We start from the raw sequence: 17590 nt of genomic DNA, 5'->3' as shown, positions 1-17590 counted from the left end.
TCATTGTCTTTGGAAGAGAGGATATTAGAAAAAGGACACTGATGCCAACCCAGAAAACTAGCTCAGAATGTAGAGGGCAGGCTGAAGGGCAGAATTTAGAACAACAGGAAAAGAAACAGGGAGGGGGAAGCCAAATGATAGTTTGACTGAAGTTCTTAGTTCTTCAGTACTGTTTGTCTACCCAGGGCTCCCACTGCTATCAGAGTTCAGACAGAGGAACCATGCTCCACTCACAGGTAATGATAGTTGTCCTAGCATCCCTCAACCTTCAACTTTGCCTCTTTCAAGGTCATTCTGCACCTGCTGATGATTTTTCGTTCTTGACCACCTCCCTGGCCACCACTGCCACTTGCTGAAATCATGTCTGCTATAGCTTAGATGAGCAATGTTCCCTAAAAGGATCACGTGTTGGGGGCTTCTCCTCCAGCCAGTAGTATTCATTGGGACAACAACAAATGGTTATTGGGAAATTTTGGGTTGTCTATATGGAGTGTCCCTTTAGTGATTTTCTTTTTGAGGTTCTGGAAATTTTAGGTGGCTCTCCACTCCATTCTCTCTCCTTCCTGCTCAGTCCCATGGAACCAAGCAATCATGGACTGGACATTCTGAACTGTGAGCTCAAATAAGTCTTTCCTCTCTTTACTGTGTTTATTTAGGTCAGATATCTGGTCACAGAGGCGAAGTGACGTACACAGTGTCTAAGAGGCAAATTTAAGAAAAAAACATAGATATCAAGGATGCTGGGAGTAAGAAGTGGTATGATGTTTGATTTCTCTGTTGCCTGTAGTCTTGGTACTAGGTGACCACACTTTATCCTGTGCCTTTCTCTGTAGGTAATTGGCACCACTCTTATGGTTGGACATCGTGAGACCCTGCTCACTAAGGAAGAAAGCTAGAGAGGAAAAGCCACTTGCTATGGTTTGGCTCCTTCTGGCTGTCCTACAGATCTTGAACCAGACGGCTCTGCACCATAATTTATAGCTGGTATTTCCTAGTAACTTGTGGCTATAACAGAAAGGAAGGTGCGTTCCTCGCAGCAAGGGCTAGTTAGTGTTCTGCCGGGGACATCAAAATTGACTGAATTGTTGTCTATGTGTTTGTAGATACCTTTCTTTTTTAAAAAATTTATTTATTTATTATGTATACAGTGTTCTGCCTGCATGTACATCTGCAGGTCAGAAGAGGGCACTAGATATCATTACAAATGGTTGTGAGCCATCATGTGGTTGCTGGGAATTGAACTCAGGACCTTTGGAAGAGCAGCCAGTGCTCTTAACCTCTGAGCCATCTTTCCAGCCCCCGTAGATACCTTTCTTATCATGGCTTCCCTACATAAATTTGCTATATTATGATGCATTATCGTCATCCCCCACCCCCAGGAGACCTGTCTTCCTGCAGGTGCCCTCCCTCTCTCCTTCCACACCTCCACCACCCCTCACATGACAGAACACTTCTGTTCTGCCGACTGCTTGATTTCTGTGAAGGTGGCCTGCGCCTTTTCTTTAATGGTATCCAGGTCCATGTTCTGGAGGTTCTGCAGCTGCCCAAGGATAGAATCCTTCTCCTCTTCCTCATCTTGGTCTTCATCTACCATCTTTCGGAGATCTTCTGGCAAGTCCACATCATCCCCAGCCAATTGGATTTGCGTCTCATCCATTTCACTCTATGTGAAAAAATATGAAAAAATAACACAGAGAAATAACTCTGAAATTGGCCAACTGGAAAACTAGTTGAACAAACTGTAAACGCAGCATAAAAATAAAGGCCTGTCAGGAATGAGCGATGGGAGCAACAGGCTTGGCTGTTGTGTTGTGGCCCTGAACCTGGAGGCAGCGGCAGAGACTGCAGCTCCGTGGTGGAAGGTCCTTCCCTCTGACAAGATCCTTCTATGCCCAAAGTTTTCCTGTTGGGAATATTATGTTAAGGTTGTTGCTTTTGTTTATGTTGCATTTGTTTAACTCTGTGAGCTGTTCTGCTTTGACTGTCTAAAACAGCTGATGGTCTAATAACCGGACTTGACGGTCTGAATGGCCAACAGCGAGGCAGGAGAAAGGAGAGGCAAGACTGGCAGGCAGAGAGAATATACAGAAGGAGAGATCTGGGAGAAAGGCTAAGGAGAAGGCCAGAGAAGGAGGAGGGCATCAGGGGCCAGACATCCAGTTACACAGCAATCCATGGAGTAAGAGCAAGATTTACAGAAGTAAGAGAACCGGAAAAGCCCAAGGGAGAGGTAGATGGAATAATATAAAATAATCTAAGAAAAACTGGCAAGAAACAAGCCAAGCTAAGGCCGGGCACTCATAACTAAGAATAAGCCCCGTGTGTGATTTCTTTGAGAGCTGGGTGGCAGGTCCCTCAAAAGAGCGAAAAAGAGCAAAAAACATCATACTACTATTGCGTTTTCCATCTGTGCTCCCAGAGCAAACAGCCCTGGCACAGTCTAGGAGACTGTTAGACATTCTGTGACCTTACTTATCCCAGACCTACTGGATCAGAAACCCTGGCAACAGTACCCAAAAATAGAAGTCCAGAAGCGCTCTAGCACTCCCCACCTCCCCTCCCCTCTGCCCTCTCTCTTTCTCTCTGACTCTATTTTTATTTTACGTGTGTGGGTTTTTTGTCTCATGTATTTGGATTATGCACATGTGGTGCCTGGAACTGCAGTTACACATGTTTTTGAGCCACCACGTGGCCTCCACAGACACAGGCATGCCATGGTGACCCTGGAAGCCAGAACAGGACATTGGATCCCCAGATACCGAAGCTACAGACTGTTTTGAGTCACCATGCCAGGTGGGTGCTGGGAACTGAGCACAGGTGTTCTGGAAGAGCAACCGATGCTCTTACCCGTGAGCCACATCTCCAGCCCCAGAAACCCTCTCTGTCTGCACACAGAAGCTGGGGGTCCATCCCAGCTCTTTCTCAGAGCAGCACTGTAAATTCTGCACAGCCTGTCAGCCTCATGCCATGACTCGTGAGTTTGGTTGACCCTCATTCTAGGGGTGGCATTTGAGTTGGCAGTGACCACCCGCATGACCTTTTATATTTGAGCAGCAACTCCTGCTTAACCATTGCTCCTTCTTTCCCTTCTGCTGTCCTGGGCCTCCCTCAGGAACACAGAATCAGGTGGGTTATAGGCATGGTTCCTTGTTGGCACTCTGCGTGACTGGCTCTATTGCCAAGTAACCTGGATGCAGCAGGATTTTCTAGTGTGCTGCCCCTAGGCTCCTGCCCTTTATGCTGCAGAGCTCTTAGCAATAAGAAAAAGCTAGAGAAAATCAAAGTTTCCTTGGGAGAGGTTCGGAGTAGCTTGTGTCCCAGATGACAGCTCTCAGCCAGTTTCTATCAGGTTGTAACGTATGGTGAACTTTATTTCAGGACTACAGAGGGGGAAGTAAAGGGTATTAAAACGGCGATGATAGAAAAGGCCTGTTAGCGCCCACCCTGTAGGTTTTGTTCAGCCTTATATTTACTATTAACGCTCACCAAGTCACTCGTGGTGACTTATTACTTTTAATCAGGTCACACTGATTTGAATTAAGACAGATTAGTATCCGTTGAGCTCCTTGATAAAGTCACCACCTAAGGGAGATGAAAGCGCCCCTTGCCTGGGTGCCGAGCAGAGATGATCAGAAACCAATTGTCGCGAGATCTGGGAGGTACATTTTAGGATAGCACATGTACTATTCTCTATCTCTAAATGGGTTTGGAGGGACATGGTGGCTGAAGTCATCCCGCACCTCTGAAGTTCTCTAGGCGAGCCTTGGGGATGTAGAACCCAGCAACCTTTCCCTAGGGTCCCAGTTATCTGGATCCGAGTAGAGTGACAGCGAGTCTGGCTCTAGAATGAGCTTGGGAGGCATGTGCTAGATGCTTTGGGGGAGATGATCCTCACACAGGCTCTCTCTATAAACCTCCAACTCAGCCTCTGGAGATGAGGTAGCCCAGTCCTGCACTTGGCACGTGACTTAGCCCCTCCCAGTGCTTACGAGATTAATTAGTTCCTACTCAAAGCATTGTGAGAGTAATTAGTAAATCCCCAGGGGGCTCCCAGCCAATTCTGCATTTCCATTTGTTTTTATTTACCTATTCGCTTTTCTTGTAGATTATCCTCTGGGCATTTCTGCTGGAGTAGTGAGAAAAAGACTTCATTCAATTCTCTTTGAGTTCCTGCAAAACAGGAACATCGCACCCCCAATCAAATGTAAATGATTTAAAAGACAATCCTGGGGGTCCTGGCTCTTCCCCTGTGATCAGGAGTAAAATCTCTGTATTCGTCAGCAGGCTGAACTCTGGAAAGAATGCCTCTGGGCAGAGCGACCACTGTGGGCCTAGAGTTCAGCACTGGAAGGCAGGGGGATGCATATGTGTGCCAGCCAGCCAGTGAAACACCAAACCCACACTCCTACAAAGGACAGGAATCTCGCAGCCCCATCTGCCTGGATAACCTAGCACAAAGCATTCCTCTTAAGCATCCAAGAAAGTGTCTTAATGGCTTCCTCCCTCATCCACTTGTCCAGGGAAGATGCAAGGTTGGGATCCACCCTGCCTGACAAGGTGGGGGAGGGATCTCCATCACCCCACTTCCACAAAAGTTGCTCTCACAATGGGACTCCCTCTGGCAGCAACAGCATCACTGAGACCTTCCTAAAAGTGAATTCTGGGGTCCTACCCAGAGCTGCCGATCCAGACACTTAGGGCAGGCTAAATTTGATCTAGTCCCGGGATTTCTGGTGCTACTACTCAAGCCCTGGGCCCACCACTTTACAGTTTTTGAAGGTGGATGCAGTTTGCTCGCCTTTCTTCTGAGTTCAGCAGAATCTAATATGGGGACACAGATCATACCTGTTATTTGCTCAGAGATCCTACAGCATCCTCCTCACTATGACGAGTTCTGTCCTCAGGGCTATCCTCCAAGATGAGTTCTGTCCTCAAAGCTACCCACTAATTCTCATACTCGCATTGGGGGTCAAGTCATTGGCTGGAGAGTCCAGTTGCCCGATGAGACTGCAAGCTACCCACTTACAGTTGCTCCACCACACCTAACCTTTCAGAACTTTATTTCCTTCTATATAAACTGAAGCTCATATCGAATGGGATTGTCAGATGATCAGTGAGCTGGTCCTAGAGCTAGGGCTGGCTTAATGGGTGTCATTTGTGAAATCTGTAGCCTCCAACTGTCTTCCTGCAAGGTGGCCTGCAGTATTTGGGAGGCTGAAGGGAAGCCAGAAGACCTGGGGTCAAGTTCCAAATCTGTCAATCATGCTGTTACCTGGAGTACCTTATTTTCCATGTCCAAAGCTGAGTGGAAGGGTCACTCAGAGTATACCAAATAAGACATGCTGTGAAAACTCCCTGCCCCAAATCCCAGCTCTGGGAAAAGGGTAGCTGTGGTTAGGAATACTTCAGAGGAAGGCGAGAAGCTGTGTTTAAGCTCCTGCTGAAAGGGTCCTTGGGAAAGAGAAGGCCTGAGACAGTCTAAAGTAAAGGGTGAGAGAGCTCAGACAGGAGCCAAGGCCATGCAAACAGGAGAGTGGGCAGGGTGGATGGAGCAGACAAGGAAGCTTTGTTTCCACCTCCCCTAGGGAACAGTCTGCTGCTGGGACCCTGTCTACTCCTGGATCGTGACTGTTTTACCCAGACTTCCTACTGCCCAGAGATAAAACGTAGGCTGGGAGACCATGAACATCCTGACAGTGTTCACACCCCAGGAAAGGCAGTCATGCCTGTTACAGCCCCCTTTACACAAGTACAAGTAGAGATGAGAGCCAGGATCGCTGTGGGGGCTGGAAGCAGCTCTGGGAGGGGACCGAGTCTAAAGGGGTTGACAAGAAAAGTCAGTATACAACCAGAGGACACAGGGGCCATACTTCATTCTTAGGGTCTTTCGTTGATCCCATTTCTAGAATTATATACCCCCCATTTATTTCTTTCTATTTTCTTTCTGTTTTTGACATGGTCTCATTCAGCCCAGGTTTGCCTTCAACTCACTATGTAGCCAAGGGTGGCTTTGAACTCCTGATCTTAGCCTCTACTACTCAAAGGCTGGAATTAAAGGTGTGTGCCATCATGTCCAATTTATTGTTGTTACTGAGACAGAGTTTGACTCTGCAACTTTGCTGGCCTGGTTGTCACTAAGGAGCCTGGCTGACCTTGAATTTTTGGCAATCCTGCTGTCCCAGCCTCCCAAATAAGTGTTGAGACTACAGGACAAGTATCAACTGGCTGGCTCTCATTTCTGACTATCACCTTTGAGACATTTTTGATGCAGCTAAGTACAGACTATTTCTATGCAAGCTTTTCTATGCAAGATTATCTTAACCTTTTAATCTTCACCAGACTTGTACTCTTTGTTGCCAGTCTGGATACCCTGTTATTTAAACAGCCCCATATTCTGAGAGTGTCCTTCCCTATCACTGACCCCTGACCTTTTGCCCAAGAGTGAGCCTAACCCTGGATCTTAGATTTCCTTTTCTCTGGGTTTTGTCCCTTCATCTCTGATCACACTTGAGATGAGGTAATGTCACTGCAGATGGTTCTGCCTTCATGAAGTTGAGTGTGACTAAGCCAATACCTGTTTGAAGTAAGGGGGATCTGGTTCCATTTGAGGCTTGCCTGCTTATTTTGGGTGTGTGATATATCAAACAGCTGGGTGGTTAGGTGTTTCCTGTTATATGCCATCATCACCTTCAGTAATCATTTCTTGCCACAGGTCCTATAAGGCAGATGCTTGCAAAAGTGTCGGTTCCTGTGGGTGTGATGGTTTATGCCTATAATTCCAGCCCTTGGAGGGCTGAGACAGAAGGATTGCCAACAGTTGAAGACCAACCTGAAATACCCAACAAGACCAGCAACACAGGTCATCGTTTTCCCTGTTAGGAATGTCTTTTCGTGACTGTTAATCCAGCAGAGGGGCCCGGCAGGACAGTATGGCCCGTAGGGCTAAGTCAGTTTAGGTTCCCACCATCCATGTACAGACTGTGTAATCCTGAGGAGTTGCCTTGCTCTCTGAGTTGGTATTTTATCTGACATCCATAGGTGTTGGAAGGCCTCAGTGAGAAAGCTGCTGTGAAGTAGAAAATTCTGCCTCTTTGTGTCTCAGGATGCCATGTCCCTCTGGACATCCAGTCCACTGCTGCTCAGGGGGCTGGGGAGGAGGAGCAAAGGGAACCAGGGCAGGCAGAGGGGAGGGGAGGAGAGGGAGGAGGGAGGCAAGAGGAGGGGACTTCACCAGGCCTCCCTGAAAAAAGACTGCTGTAGAAGCCTTGAGCCATCTTTATTATTATAATTTTTTAAACCGAAGCAGACTTTGAATTAAATTCTAGTGGAGATTTCAATATGACACATTCAAAGACTGTCCTGTTGAGAGACTTGCATAATGAGCAATGCCCTTCATGGAGCAGACAAACACCAGGTGTAACTAAGTCTCTCAGCTCAGCAGGGGGACAGCATGCTCTCCAGTGACTGACCCAGATTGACAATTCTGTTAATAGGATTGGGGCACACTGTGGAACTCTTTTCTCTTATTAATTTCCCTGACTTACATATACAATCTGAGTCGACTGGGGACAGGGTTCACTTACTTTTAGAGAGACTCTTGTAGCTTTATGTAAAACATGTGACTTACTGAATTAGAAAAATATGACATTTTAATTATAATATCAAGTAGCCCTTTGTTGTATACAACACTGTGATGCCCAATCCAGTCCTATTCTTTGCATGAAAATGTATTTATATACTTCTTATGGCAGGTTATTTCTGATGTTTCTAATATATTGTCCTTTGGGTATGGGGTATTCTTTTCTTTTCTCTTTCTGTTAGCCCAATCACAATCATTCAATCAGGAGTAGTATATTCTCTCATTCTCTCTTTTTCTTTCTCTCTGCGTATTAAAGAGTCACAGCATTAGGAAGGTTAAGAACCACCGAGTTAAAGAAAGATGGAGCCTGCGGCAGGAACCAAGCCAGGGAAGGCGTGCTGAGGGGCAAGTGCTGCCTGCCTGTTTTAGATGGGATGGAGGCATTTTCCCCCAGGGAGTCCATAGAGAAAGAGACACTGAAGGTGCCCAGCAAGGGATAACTAAGTGGTACCGGGGATCCCCCTAACATGAGCAGGGATGACACACGGCATCCTAAACGCTCCAATGGTCTCTAGCCAAAAACCAGAGGAACCCAACACCGGCTGTGTGCAACGATGCCCATCATGACAACATGCCCAACATATACATCGAGAACTGCAACATGCATCCCTTTGAGAGTTGCAACGTGGTTATCGCATTTTTTCAACGACTTATCTAACCACTGCAGTTAACAATGGCCATCCAAAAGCCTATGCTGCTTCAGTTTTAAGAATCACTATTTTTTTTTTCCCAGCCAGTAACAGAGTGAAACCCTCTTTCCTAAGAAACACCAGGCAAGTAACCTCTTTAGAAAATACAGTTCTAATTCCTAAATGTGACACAGCTGCCCTCATTAAACCTGACAGCTCCCGGGAAGGCATTTTTCTCAGATTTGTTCCTTGTTTGGTTTTGGTCAAGGGAACAGGTCTAAACTGACTCCTGCAGTTATGTAACCGTGGTGTTGGTGACCCTAGGGTATTGTGAATGGAGAGCCTGGGATGTGTCGAATTTGTCCAGTTTCCTATGGACTGCTAACACTCCACTTTGCCTGGTGACCTTCCATAGATATCATCAGATGACACAGGGCTGCATGTGCTACAAATGTTGTATGGAAGGGGTGGCTGTTAGGAGTTCATGAGAGCCCATTCATTCTCTGCCCACTGCCAATTTCGTTGTTAGCCCACCTGCTCAGTTCTAAAGTCTAGCACTGTGGGGAGACAGTTTAGAGAGTGCATGAGGAGATGGGGCAAAGAAGAGCACCGAATGAAGAATAATTGTCCCAGTAGGCTTTGCAATCTCTCATAAACATCTCTATTTACATGTCCTTCAGGATTGGGTATTGAGTGTGCACCCATGGCACATGCTTCCCTGGAAGTAAAAAGTAAATATATAAAGAAAGTAAAAAGCTCTCAGGTGCAGGTGCTAAGGAGCTGAAGTCAGGTGGTCAGCCTGGAACCCAGATCTATTCTAGGAAGAGAACGTAGTGATTGTTGGGGGCTGTCCATGATGACGTGTTCCTCAGATGGTCTTGCATAGGAGCCACTCAGTGGCTAGGTTCCTAGGGGCCTTGGGCGCTCCCTATCAGACAGCCAGTGACTGTGTCTGGAGGCCAAGTGGCAAGGGAGTGACTCTTGTTTGCAGTCCGGGGTCTCTGACTTTTTTTTTTTTTATGTATACAATATTCTGTCTGTGTATATACCTGCAGGCCAGAGAGGGCACCAGACCTCATTACAGATGGTTGTGAGCCACCATGTGGTTGCTGGGAATTGAACTCAGGACCTTTGGAAGAGCAAGCAATGCTCTTAACCACTAAGCCATCTCTCCAGCCCCTGTCTCTGACTTTTAAATGCAGCGACTGCGCGTCTCCAGCTCAGATGCTGACTGTGGTATTCTGAGAATGCCCCAAAGGTGCCAGTGAAAAGGGCCTTGAGGCACAGTCCGGGCAAAAGCATGAGGATTTGCCTATTGTGTGTCAAGCCCAGCAGGGTGACCACTGGGACAAGTTGACTGGAGACGATGTTGGAACAAAAGGGTGGCCTTTGTAGCACCCCTACCTCATTCCCCCATTTTCTCTTGCAGTTTAAAATTCCACTTCTGTCAGTTCACCCCCAATTAATGTCACTGCAGAATCTTACCATCCTAGCTGTTAAAACACAGAGAGTTGTTGCCAGGACTCTCCCCCAGTATGCCACAGGAAGATTTAAAACGCACACTCTCATCCTCAACAGCAAAGAGATGGGCGTCCAGAAGGGAAATTGCCTCCAGACAGTTGTTTTGCAGAGTCCTAACGCTGCTACCACCTAGGTCAGGGCTCTGCTTATAAAACAGGGAGAGCCCTTCAGATGACTACCACTAGGGGGCACCTGGCATGGGGATCGTCTATGCAACCAGGCTCTGGGGTGAGCTCCGTGGTCAAACCTGTAGGTGGCACCATCCAGAGCTGCCATACTTGGAGAGAGCAAGCCATTGTTCCAGTGCTGATCTCGGCCTGTCTGTCTCTAGAACTGCATTTGATTCTCACGGGCTCTTGTAACTTTTGCTCCCTGAACCTCATCAGTGAGTGGAAAGGGAGCACGTAACTCAGGAGGCAGAGGAGGCCCCCAAGAGTGTGGCTAAATGGCATATGCAAGATGCCGGAAGTCAGTTACATCTGGTGCTACATAGACTAAGTGGAATATGACCTGATGGATTTTTTTTTTTTTAAATTGTAGTTTTAAGTCCTGTTTTCACAGAGAGCCATGCTGGATCCCAATTCTACATACTTTACAAAAAAGCAGGCAATTCTATCTATCACAAGCAGCGATTTCATGTTTCTCACACCGTTGGGAATTTCTTAAAACACCGTATAGAATCAATTTACAAAACAGAGCCATAATCTAAAAGCACCACAGGGAGCTGAAGGCAGCTTGCCAATGAACAGTGGGTGTACTTGAGTGAAATTCTCGTCTGTGTATTTGGAACTGAGGCAGTCAGGGAGGCCTTTGCAGACCATCAGAGCTTATGAAGGCAGAGGAACCTCTGGTGCTCATGGGAGTTGGACTTAGTGACTTGTCCCAAAAAGAGTCAGGTAGTAGGGAGGTGCAGGTTACCTGAATGTTTTAGTGTTGTTTTAAGACAGATAGAGATCAAAAATTGCCCTCAATTGTTTACGGGCTGGAAGAACAGACACCAGTACCATAGGTACAGGGACCTGAGTTCAAATTCTTTCATGTTTCATTCCTGCTTGTGGTCAGGAAGCCTGGGGTGCAACCTGTTTTGTAACTCACTAGGCATACTCAGATTTGGTTTTCCTGAGCTCTCTTAATTCTTCCAAGCTATGAAAGTTTTTTTTTTCCCTTGGGTGTTCAGGGAGGTGATAGCAGGCAGTTAGATGACCTTCTTTGCAGGACTCATGAAAACAATCAGCTCACTGGGAGAAATGGCTCAATGGCTAAATACTTGCCACACCAGTGTGAGGATGTGAGCTCAGATCCCCAGAACCCAGGTAAAGCTGGATGCAGGTATGTATGCCATGCAGCCAGTATTCCTATGGTGAGCTGGGAGGTGGAGACAGGACACTTTCTACATGCTGAAAAGCTAGCCTGGCATCTGTGGAGATAAGAGAGATACTGTCTCAAACAAGTGGAGGTGACAAGCAGCAAGAGAGGCTATCTTTAGACCTCCACACAGACCCTCGGCACATATGCACACACACAGACCCGTGGCGCATATGCATACACAGACACACGGCACATATGCACACACACAGACCCGTGGCGCATATGCATACACAGACACACGGCACATATGCATACACACAGACCCATAGCGCATATGCATACACAGACACACGGCACATATGCATATACACAGACCTGTGGCACATATGCATACACACAGACCCATGGCACATATGCATACACACAGGCCCATAGCATATATGCATACACACAGACCCGTGGCACATATGCATACACACAGACCTGTGGCACATATGCACACACACAGACCCATGGCACATATGCACACACACAGACCCATGGCACATATGCACACACACAGACCCGTGGCACACAGTCAAGCGAAACAGTCAAGCGAAGGGGACGTATCCAAGCACTGTGCACTGGAGGCAGCTTTATCAGAAAGGGCATGTGTGAGCATGGGTAAGCCATGCAATGAAAACTACCAGACTCTACTGTTGATTTCCCAGTTCTGTTCTCCTCCACTGTCAGCTGACTTTGGTAAGCAGATGCCCATGTGACTGTGGTGACGACCGCTTCCCAGAGAGTCTGCATAGAAGTTGCAGACTCCATGGAGAGCTTCATTTCTTCCTCTCGTTTCTAATGGAAAGCCGAAGGGCAGCTTGGCACACAGAAACTGGGGTGACTGATTCATTGAAGAGTGCTGCGGGAGCTATTACTGCTCCTTCAACCAATAGCTTTTGAGGTACCAGCCCACTGGGGTGTGGTGTCTTTCGCTTTAAAAACAAGCGGCGGCAGCCCTCTCTCTCTCTTGCCATGTGCCATAGCATGTCAATACACGCTCCCTCCACTAGCCAGGGACATGTTGGACCACAGCGACCTCTAAAAGGGTTTGAGAGGAGCAGATGATGCCAGGCGAGAGTCCCCTCTACTCTATCATCTTCCAAAGTGAGAGACCATTGTCCTTTTTCAAGAGAGGCCGGAAGCTACGGGAGTAAGACCTTCTGCTATGAGATGGAGGTGAGAACAGGCCCTAAATGAGTTGATACATGTGAAATACACTGCCCAACACCTAGAGAACTTAACAAATGTCAGCTATGACATCGCCCTCATTGTGTACGGATGTATAAGAGTTCCATAAGCACAAGGAGGTCCTGTCTCAAATAAGGACCAGTTCCAGTGCTGTCTTCTGGCCACACTGGAGCCATCTCACATGCCTGCCGGCACTCATACACACAAGTACACGCACATAAGTCTCCCCCACACACATATACACATACATGATCCTCATTCATCGGTAGTCATGTTTTTTTTTGAGTCAAATAGGAAATTCATAGAAATTAGGCCATTTACATGAACTCCTAGTTCAATGCTCCTTTTACAGTAGCACATATGTAAATTAGGACATACGCTTATTCATCAATGTGATCTTGCTGATAATCAAACATTCTCCATTTTTTATTAAGGCACAATGAGACCCTTTCTTACCTTCGGGAGCCTGTATTTGTCCCTGAGGTGGACTCGGAGGCATGCCCTCTCTGCCTTTTTCTGAGTAAATGCAGCATCCCTCTCCATCCTAAGAAACAGGTAAAGAATAGGAGACAGGGTCACAAGAGATAGAGAGCCCCACACCTTCCGGCTGGTACCCAGGGAGCAGGACCTTGGGTCATAACTGATTGCACTGACCACTGACATTTGGGAAAATGTAGACTTCCCCCTTCAAGCCCCCAGTATCTGCTTCTCTCTTGTTATCACCACGACACTCCAGCACTCCAGACTCTAGGTCCTCAGGCAACCCTGGCCTGGGAATGTCTTCATGAAGTAGGCAAAGAGCATCAGAAAGATGGCTGTAGATGGGCCGCATGGTCCTGGACCCTGAGCCTCAGCATTCCCCACAGGGATGGCAGATTCCTCACTTTCTCCTCCTCTGCTGCCTCAGAACCTGGGGAGGCTGCGTTTCTAATAAACCTCTCCCTTGGGCACTTAGAGAAGCAAAACAAACAAACAAAAATCATCAATCAACCAACGAAACAACAACAACAACAAAACAAGGCATCCTATTCCGGGCCTGAGACATCCTTTGGAGGTGCTGTGGTGTTTGAAGACACGATGCCAGGTTGTTTCCCATCATTGTCACTGATGCCAGGCCCTGGTGACAGTGTTCAGGCAGTGTTAGCTTCCCTAGTCAGAAGCACCGTCTACAAATGAAGCAGCCTGGATTCGCATCACGCCAGTCTGGGCCCCTGCTCAATAGACGACCTAATTCAGAGGTTCTCATCCTGTGTGTTGCGACTTCTTTGGGGGTCATGTACTGCCTGCCTGTACTACATGACAGTACGGCAACTACTCCTCTACTGCGGTGCCTGCTCTACAGGACCATTTGCCAGCCGGGCAAGGGCCTGGAGATTTAAACACACAGGGATACACAGACAGACACATGGGTCATCCTTGAAACAGGAATGCCCCAAGGATGCCCCCTTTATTGTGTTCAGGGGCAGCTTATATAGGGATCCTTAACTGATAGCCACGCCCCAGCCAAACCCACCAGAAACCACTCCCCTGCCATCAGGAACTCCTGAGGGTCTCGTGCTCAGAGCATCTGCAAGCATAACACATTGTTTACAAGAAATTCAGGATCTGGGGGTTCACAGCTCCCAACAGTGTCACATATCAGACATCCTGCATATCAGACATTTACATTTTGATTCATAACAGTAGCAGCAGTACAGTTATGAAGTAGTAATGAAAATACTTTTATGGTTGGGGATCACCATGAGGAACTGTATTAAAGGATCACAGCATTAGGTAGGTTGAGAACCACTGACCTAATTGGACCCATGATTAGGCCAATTTGAAATGGATTTCCTGGGTCATGATGACCTATACAAAAGCATAAAGCTTTGGGAAATGCGTGCAACGCTCACAAGAATTGCTTCTTTCCCTAGTTACCCCGAGAAGTGCATGATTAATGCTGAATTTGCCCAAAGGCACTGTCAACTGGCTGTACTGAAATGGACCAAGTTGGATACAAGAAGTTTCTTTGGGAAGCTGGAATTGAGACTGAGACTGAGACTTAATCATGGTTTGAAGAATAACAAGGGAACTGAAAAGCAATTGGCTGGCCTTCTCCACTGTTCTGTGCTCTTACTCTTCGAGTAAGGAGACAGAAAAGCAGCGCCATGGGAACGGGATAAAGGCAGGGAATGGAAAGAGTGCTTGTGGCCCCAGTCAGCAGCCATTTGGGTCTCCCTGTGTGTCAAAGGCAGGCCTGGTAAGTGTTCTGCTTATAGACTTTGTGGGGCATCTTTGCACAAAGCACTATTTGCAGGGAAAAAAAGTCCTGTTTTCAATTTTTTTTAGGTGAAAAGTGCCTTTTTTTTTTTTAACTTGAAGATGCGAAGTAATTCCAAGCATTACACAAAAGGCTGACTTTGAAGACAAGCTACATCTGAAGCAAACAATCAAACTAAATGTGCCTGGGACTCAAGTGGTCTTGACTCAATTCTACTTCCAGAACGTTCTGAAATAGTCCTGAGACAACATTCTGTTCAGCCTTCTAAGTTTTAGAGAATTAGGAAACAGTGATTTATCCCAGAGGTTAATGCCCTGCCGTGTGGGTAGGAAGTAGATCCTTTCCCCTCAATTTTATTAGGAGAACTTTCAAACATACAGGAAACCTGGAAGAACCTTAGATTGAAAGCCACTTTTCAACGACCTGGCGTCTCCATTTCGTATCCCATGTTTCGAAACACATACCTACCATTCTATTAATTTCTTCTTACTTTTTGATATATTGAAAGTTGCAAATATCAGAACACCTCCCCAGAACACTTCAGCATGCATATTATCCTGAGTTACGTATTTATTTATACTCCCTCTATTTTTTCTTTTGAAGAAAATACTGCATGCAACTCAATTTCCCAAACTTTCACGTGTACCCTTTGGTGATGCCCCCAAATGCCCACACCTGGGCGACCCAAGGCCTTTAATCCAAAAGATTAAAAAGACACACCGTTTTTTTTTTTGACTTGACCAATTAAAGCAAGGCCAATTACAAATGTGCCTAAACCAGGAAGTGTTAAGCTGCATTAAGCATGGTGGACAGACTCGCTTGCTCCGTCCAGTCCATCTCTATCAGCAGCGTGCAGAGGCAGCGATGCTGCAGGGGTCTCCTTAAGCAGAACCAACTTTCAGCGGGCTAGAGGTAAAGGTCAAAGGAAAAGCATCCTTGGAAGCCAAGAGCCATCAGCCTGGGCCCCCGGAGGCTGGCAGTCGGGATGGAGCTGCTCTACAGGGGACTGATGTCCGGGTACTCACTTCTCTTCAATCATCTGCTTCTGGTACTCCTCATATTCCTCTCTAGTCATCCCTTGAGCTGCTGCGGGGTCCGAGGTCCCTCCTTCTTCTTTCTTTTCTTCAGACCCCCCTCCAAATCCTAAATTCTTTACCTGGTTACTTATCATGCTTTTCACAAAGAAAGCCATGGTTGTCTCTGCCTGAGAGAACTGAAACCCAGTCAAAGCCTGACAGTAAACAAACCAGACCAAAGCAAAACCTCCAAATGTTCTCAACCACAGCCACACATTTGGGAGCGCAGGATTTGCGCAGCCTCCTCTGTCCAAGGGCACAGTGGTAGAGAGAGTGCTTTTGCTAGTCGTAAGCTGGATTAGAGGGTGAACTCAGCATAGAGGCAGATGGTTCCGATTACTAAAACCCGCAGTCAGATTCAACCTTCTGCCTTATGATTAATACACTCAGCTAATTTTACGGGGCAGAAGCCCCACTCATTCCCTGCTCTGCTTTCCTTAGGCTTCTAAATTTTATTTTATTTTATTTTATTTTTGGTCAGAGCTGGAGGTTGAGTGCAGGACCTTGCACATGTCAGGCCAGAATACTGACTTTGAGCAATGCTCCCATTCCCTGAAGTTCAAAGTATATAGACAGCGCGGCTTCATCAGGAGGCCCATTTCAATTATATTAATTGGAGCCAAGTGATTAGACGGCTGCTGTGGAATTTCCACATCCCAGCCCTGGAGTACAACATCCTGTTGGAGACAGTCCAGTGAGATTCAAGCCCCAGAATGCTGTATTAAGCAAAAGTAAGGCTTTTGATCCATATCTGATCTCACGGGACTCTAAGTCTTAGGCAAGCGTTGCTTTGGGGTTCCGCTCAGTTTGGTTCCACTTCACTAGGAATGGTGTCTCACCCAGAATACACAAACCAGGCGAGAGGGTTCAAGGGGTGAGCCATGGTCTTTAGCGCACCCAGGGAGAGTTGCTTAGCTTCTTCTGCTGCATGGAAGTGCCATTCATCTGGTTTTGTCACTCTAAGAGACAGGACCCCAGGTGAGCCAAGCCCTCAGCATGCATTGCCTCTCTTTTTCCTTTATACACAGTGCTCTTCCTGGGTGATGTGCTTTAGCTCGGCTACGGCCCTCCACAGTGTGCTGTAACGGTGCATTCTCTCTGGCTATGGCTTTCTTCAGGTCAAGGTAAGAACTGACTGCAGCTAAGCCATTACTCCAGTAGTTCTCAACCTGGGGGTCGCAACCCCTACGAGGGCGGGCATTGGATGACCCTTTCACAGGGTCACATATCAGATATCCTGCACATCAGGTATTTACATTACGATTCATAACAGTAGCAAAATGACAGTTATGAAGTAGCAATAAAAATAAAAATAGCAATAATAATAACCAATAATTATGGTTGGGAGTGATCACATAAAGAACTGTATTAAAGGGTCACATCATTAGGAAGGTTGAGAACCACTGCTTGAATCTATGTTCAAATGTTTCTGGTTAAAGAGCTGGGGGAGGGAGATGGACAGAAACCTTATTTGTAATTAATGCTCATTATTTTCTCAGCAGGAACAATCCTCCGGACATAGGCCACCACTCCTCAGAGTAACGGAAACAGATAACCTGGGTTTTGGTGGTTTTTTTTTTCTGTAACATGTTCACTATATATATTTCACGGCCTATTTTCCCTTCTACTAATCTGTTTTAAATGCGGCTCCAATAGCTTCGGCATTAAAGACCAAAATAGATAATGTGGAATGAATTAGAAATTCACTGAAGACAAGTATTAACCCTTGCCCCGACTTTTGTTGTCAGATAGGTAGCTGGGAACTTAGCACACTCAAACACTACCTCCAAACTCCTGCTAAAGGGGAGCTATGTAGCTCATCTCCCCGAGGGGTCTCACAGAGCCTTTAAGACAGTGAATTCTAAGTCTTAACCTTTAGACCTTGTGGGGTTTTCCCCTCTCACAGTTTAGAGCAGAGAAATCC

General features: G+C 46.7%; 1 protein-coding gene across 1 annotated transcript; it reads right to left on the bottom strand.

Annotated features, from left to right (window-relative positions):
- Positions 1–1427: 1427 nt before the first annotated feature.
- On the bottom strand, positions 1428–15782 carry Cplx4 (complexin 4). Its single transcript, XM_087896283.1, has 3 exons — positions 15616–15782; positions 12787–12874; positions 1428–1663 (listed from the first exon to the last, which is right to left on the bottom strand). Exons 1-3 carry the CDS (start codon positions 15780–15782, stop codon positions 1436–1438), a joined length of 483 nt encoding a protein of 160 aa, XP_087752409.1. The 3' UTR covers positions 1428–1435.
- Between the last annotated feature and the right edge of the window lie 1808 nt (positions 15783–17590).

The sequence above is a fragment of the Myodes glareolus genome, chromosome 13, assembly GCF_982192425.1.
Source record: "Myodes glareolus chromosome 13, mMyoGla1.1, whole genome shotgun sequence".
NCBI classification, from domain to species: domain Eukaryota; kingdom Metazoa; phylum Chordata; class Mammalia; order Rodentia; family Cricetidae; genus Myodes; species Myodes glareolus.
Note: the sequence above shows the minus strand (reverse complement) of the source record. Positions and strands in the feature narration are given on the sequence as shown.

Excerpts from the sequence above, each read along its gene's own strand:
- Cplx4 (XM_087896283.1), bottom strand. The coding sequence starts at position 15,782 with ATGGCTTTCTTTGTGAAAAGCATGATAAGTAACCAGGTAAAGAATTTA. Across the intron at positions 12,875-15,615 it reads AAGCAGATGATTGAAGAGAA|GATGGAGAGGGATGCTGCAT; the intron begins GTGAGTACCCGG and ends CCTGTTTCTTAG. Across the intron at positions 1,664-12,786 it reads ACAAATACAGGCTCCCGAAG|AGTGAAATGGATGAGACGCA; the intron begins GTAAGAAAGGGT and ends TTTTTCACATAG.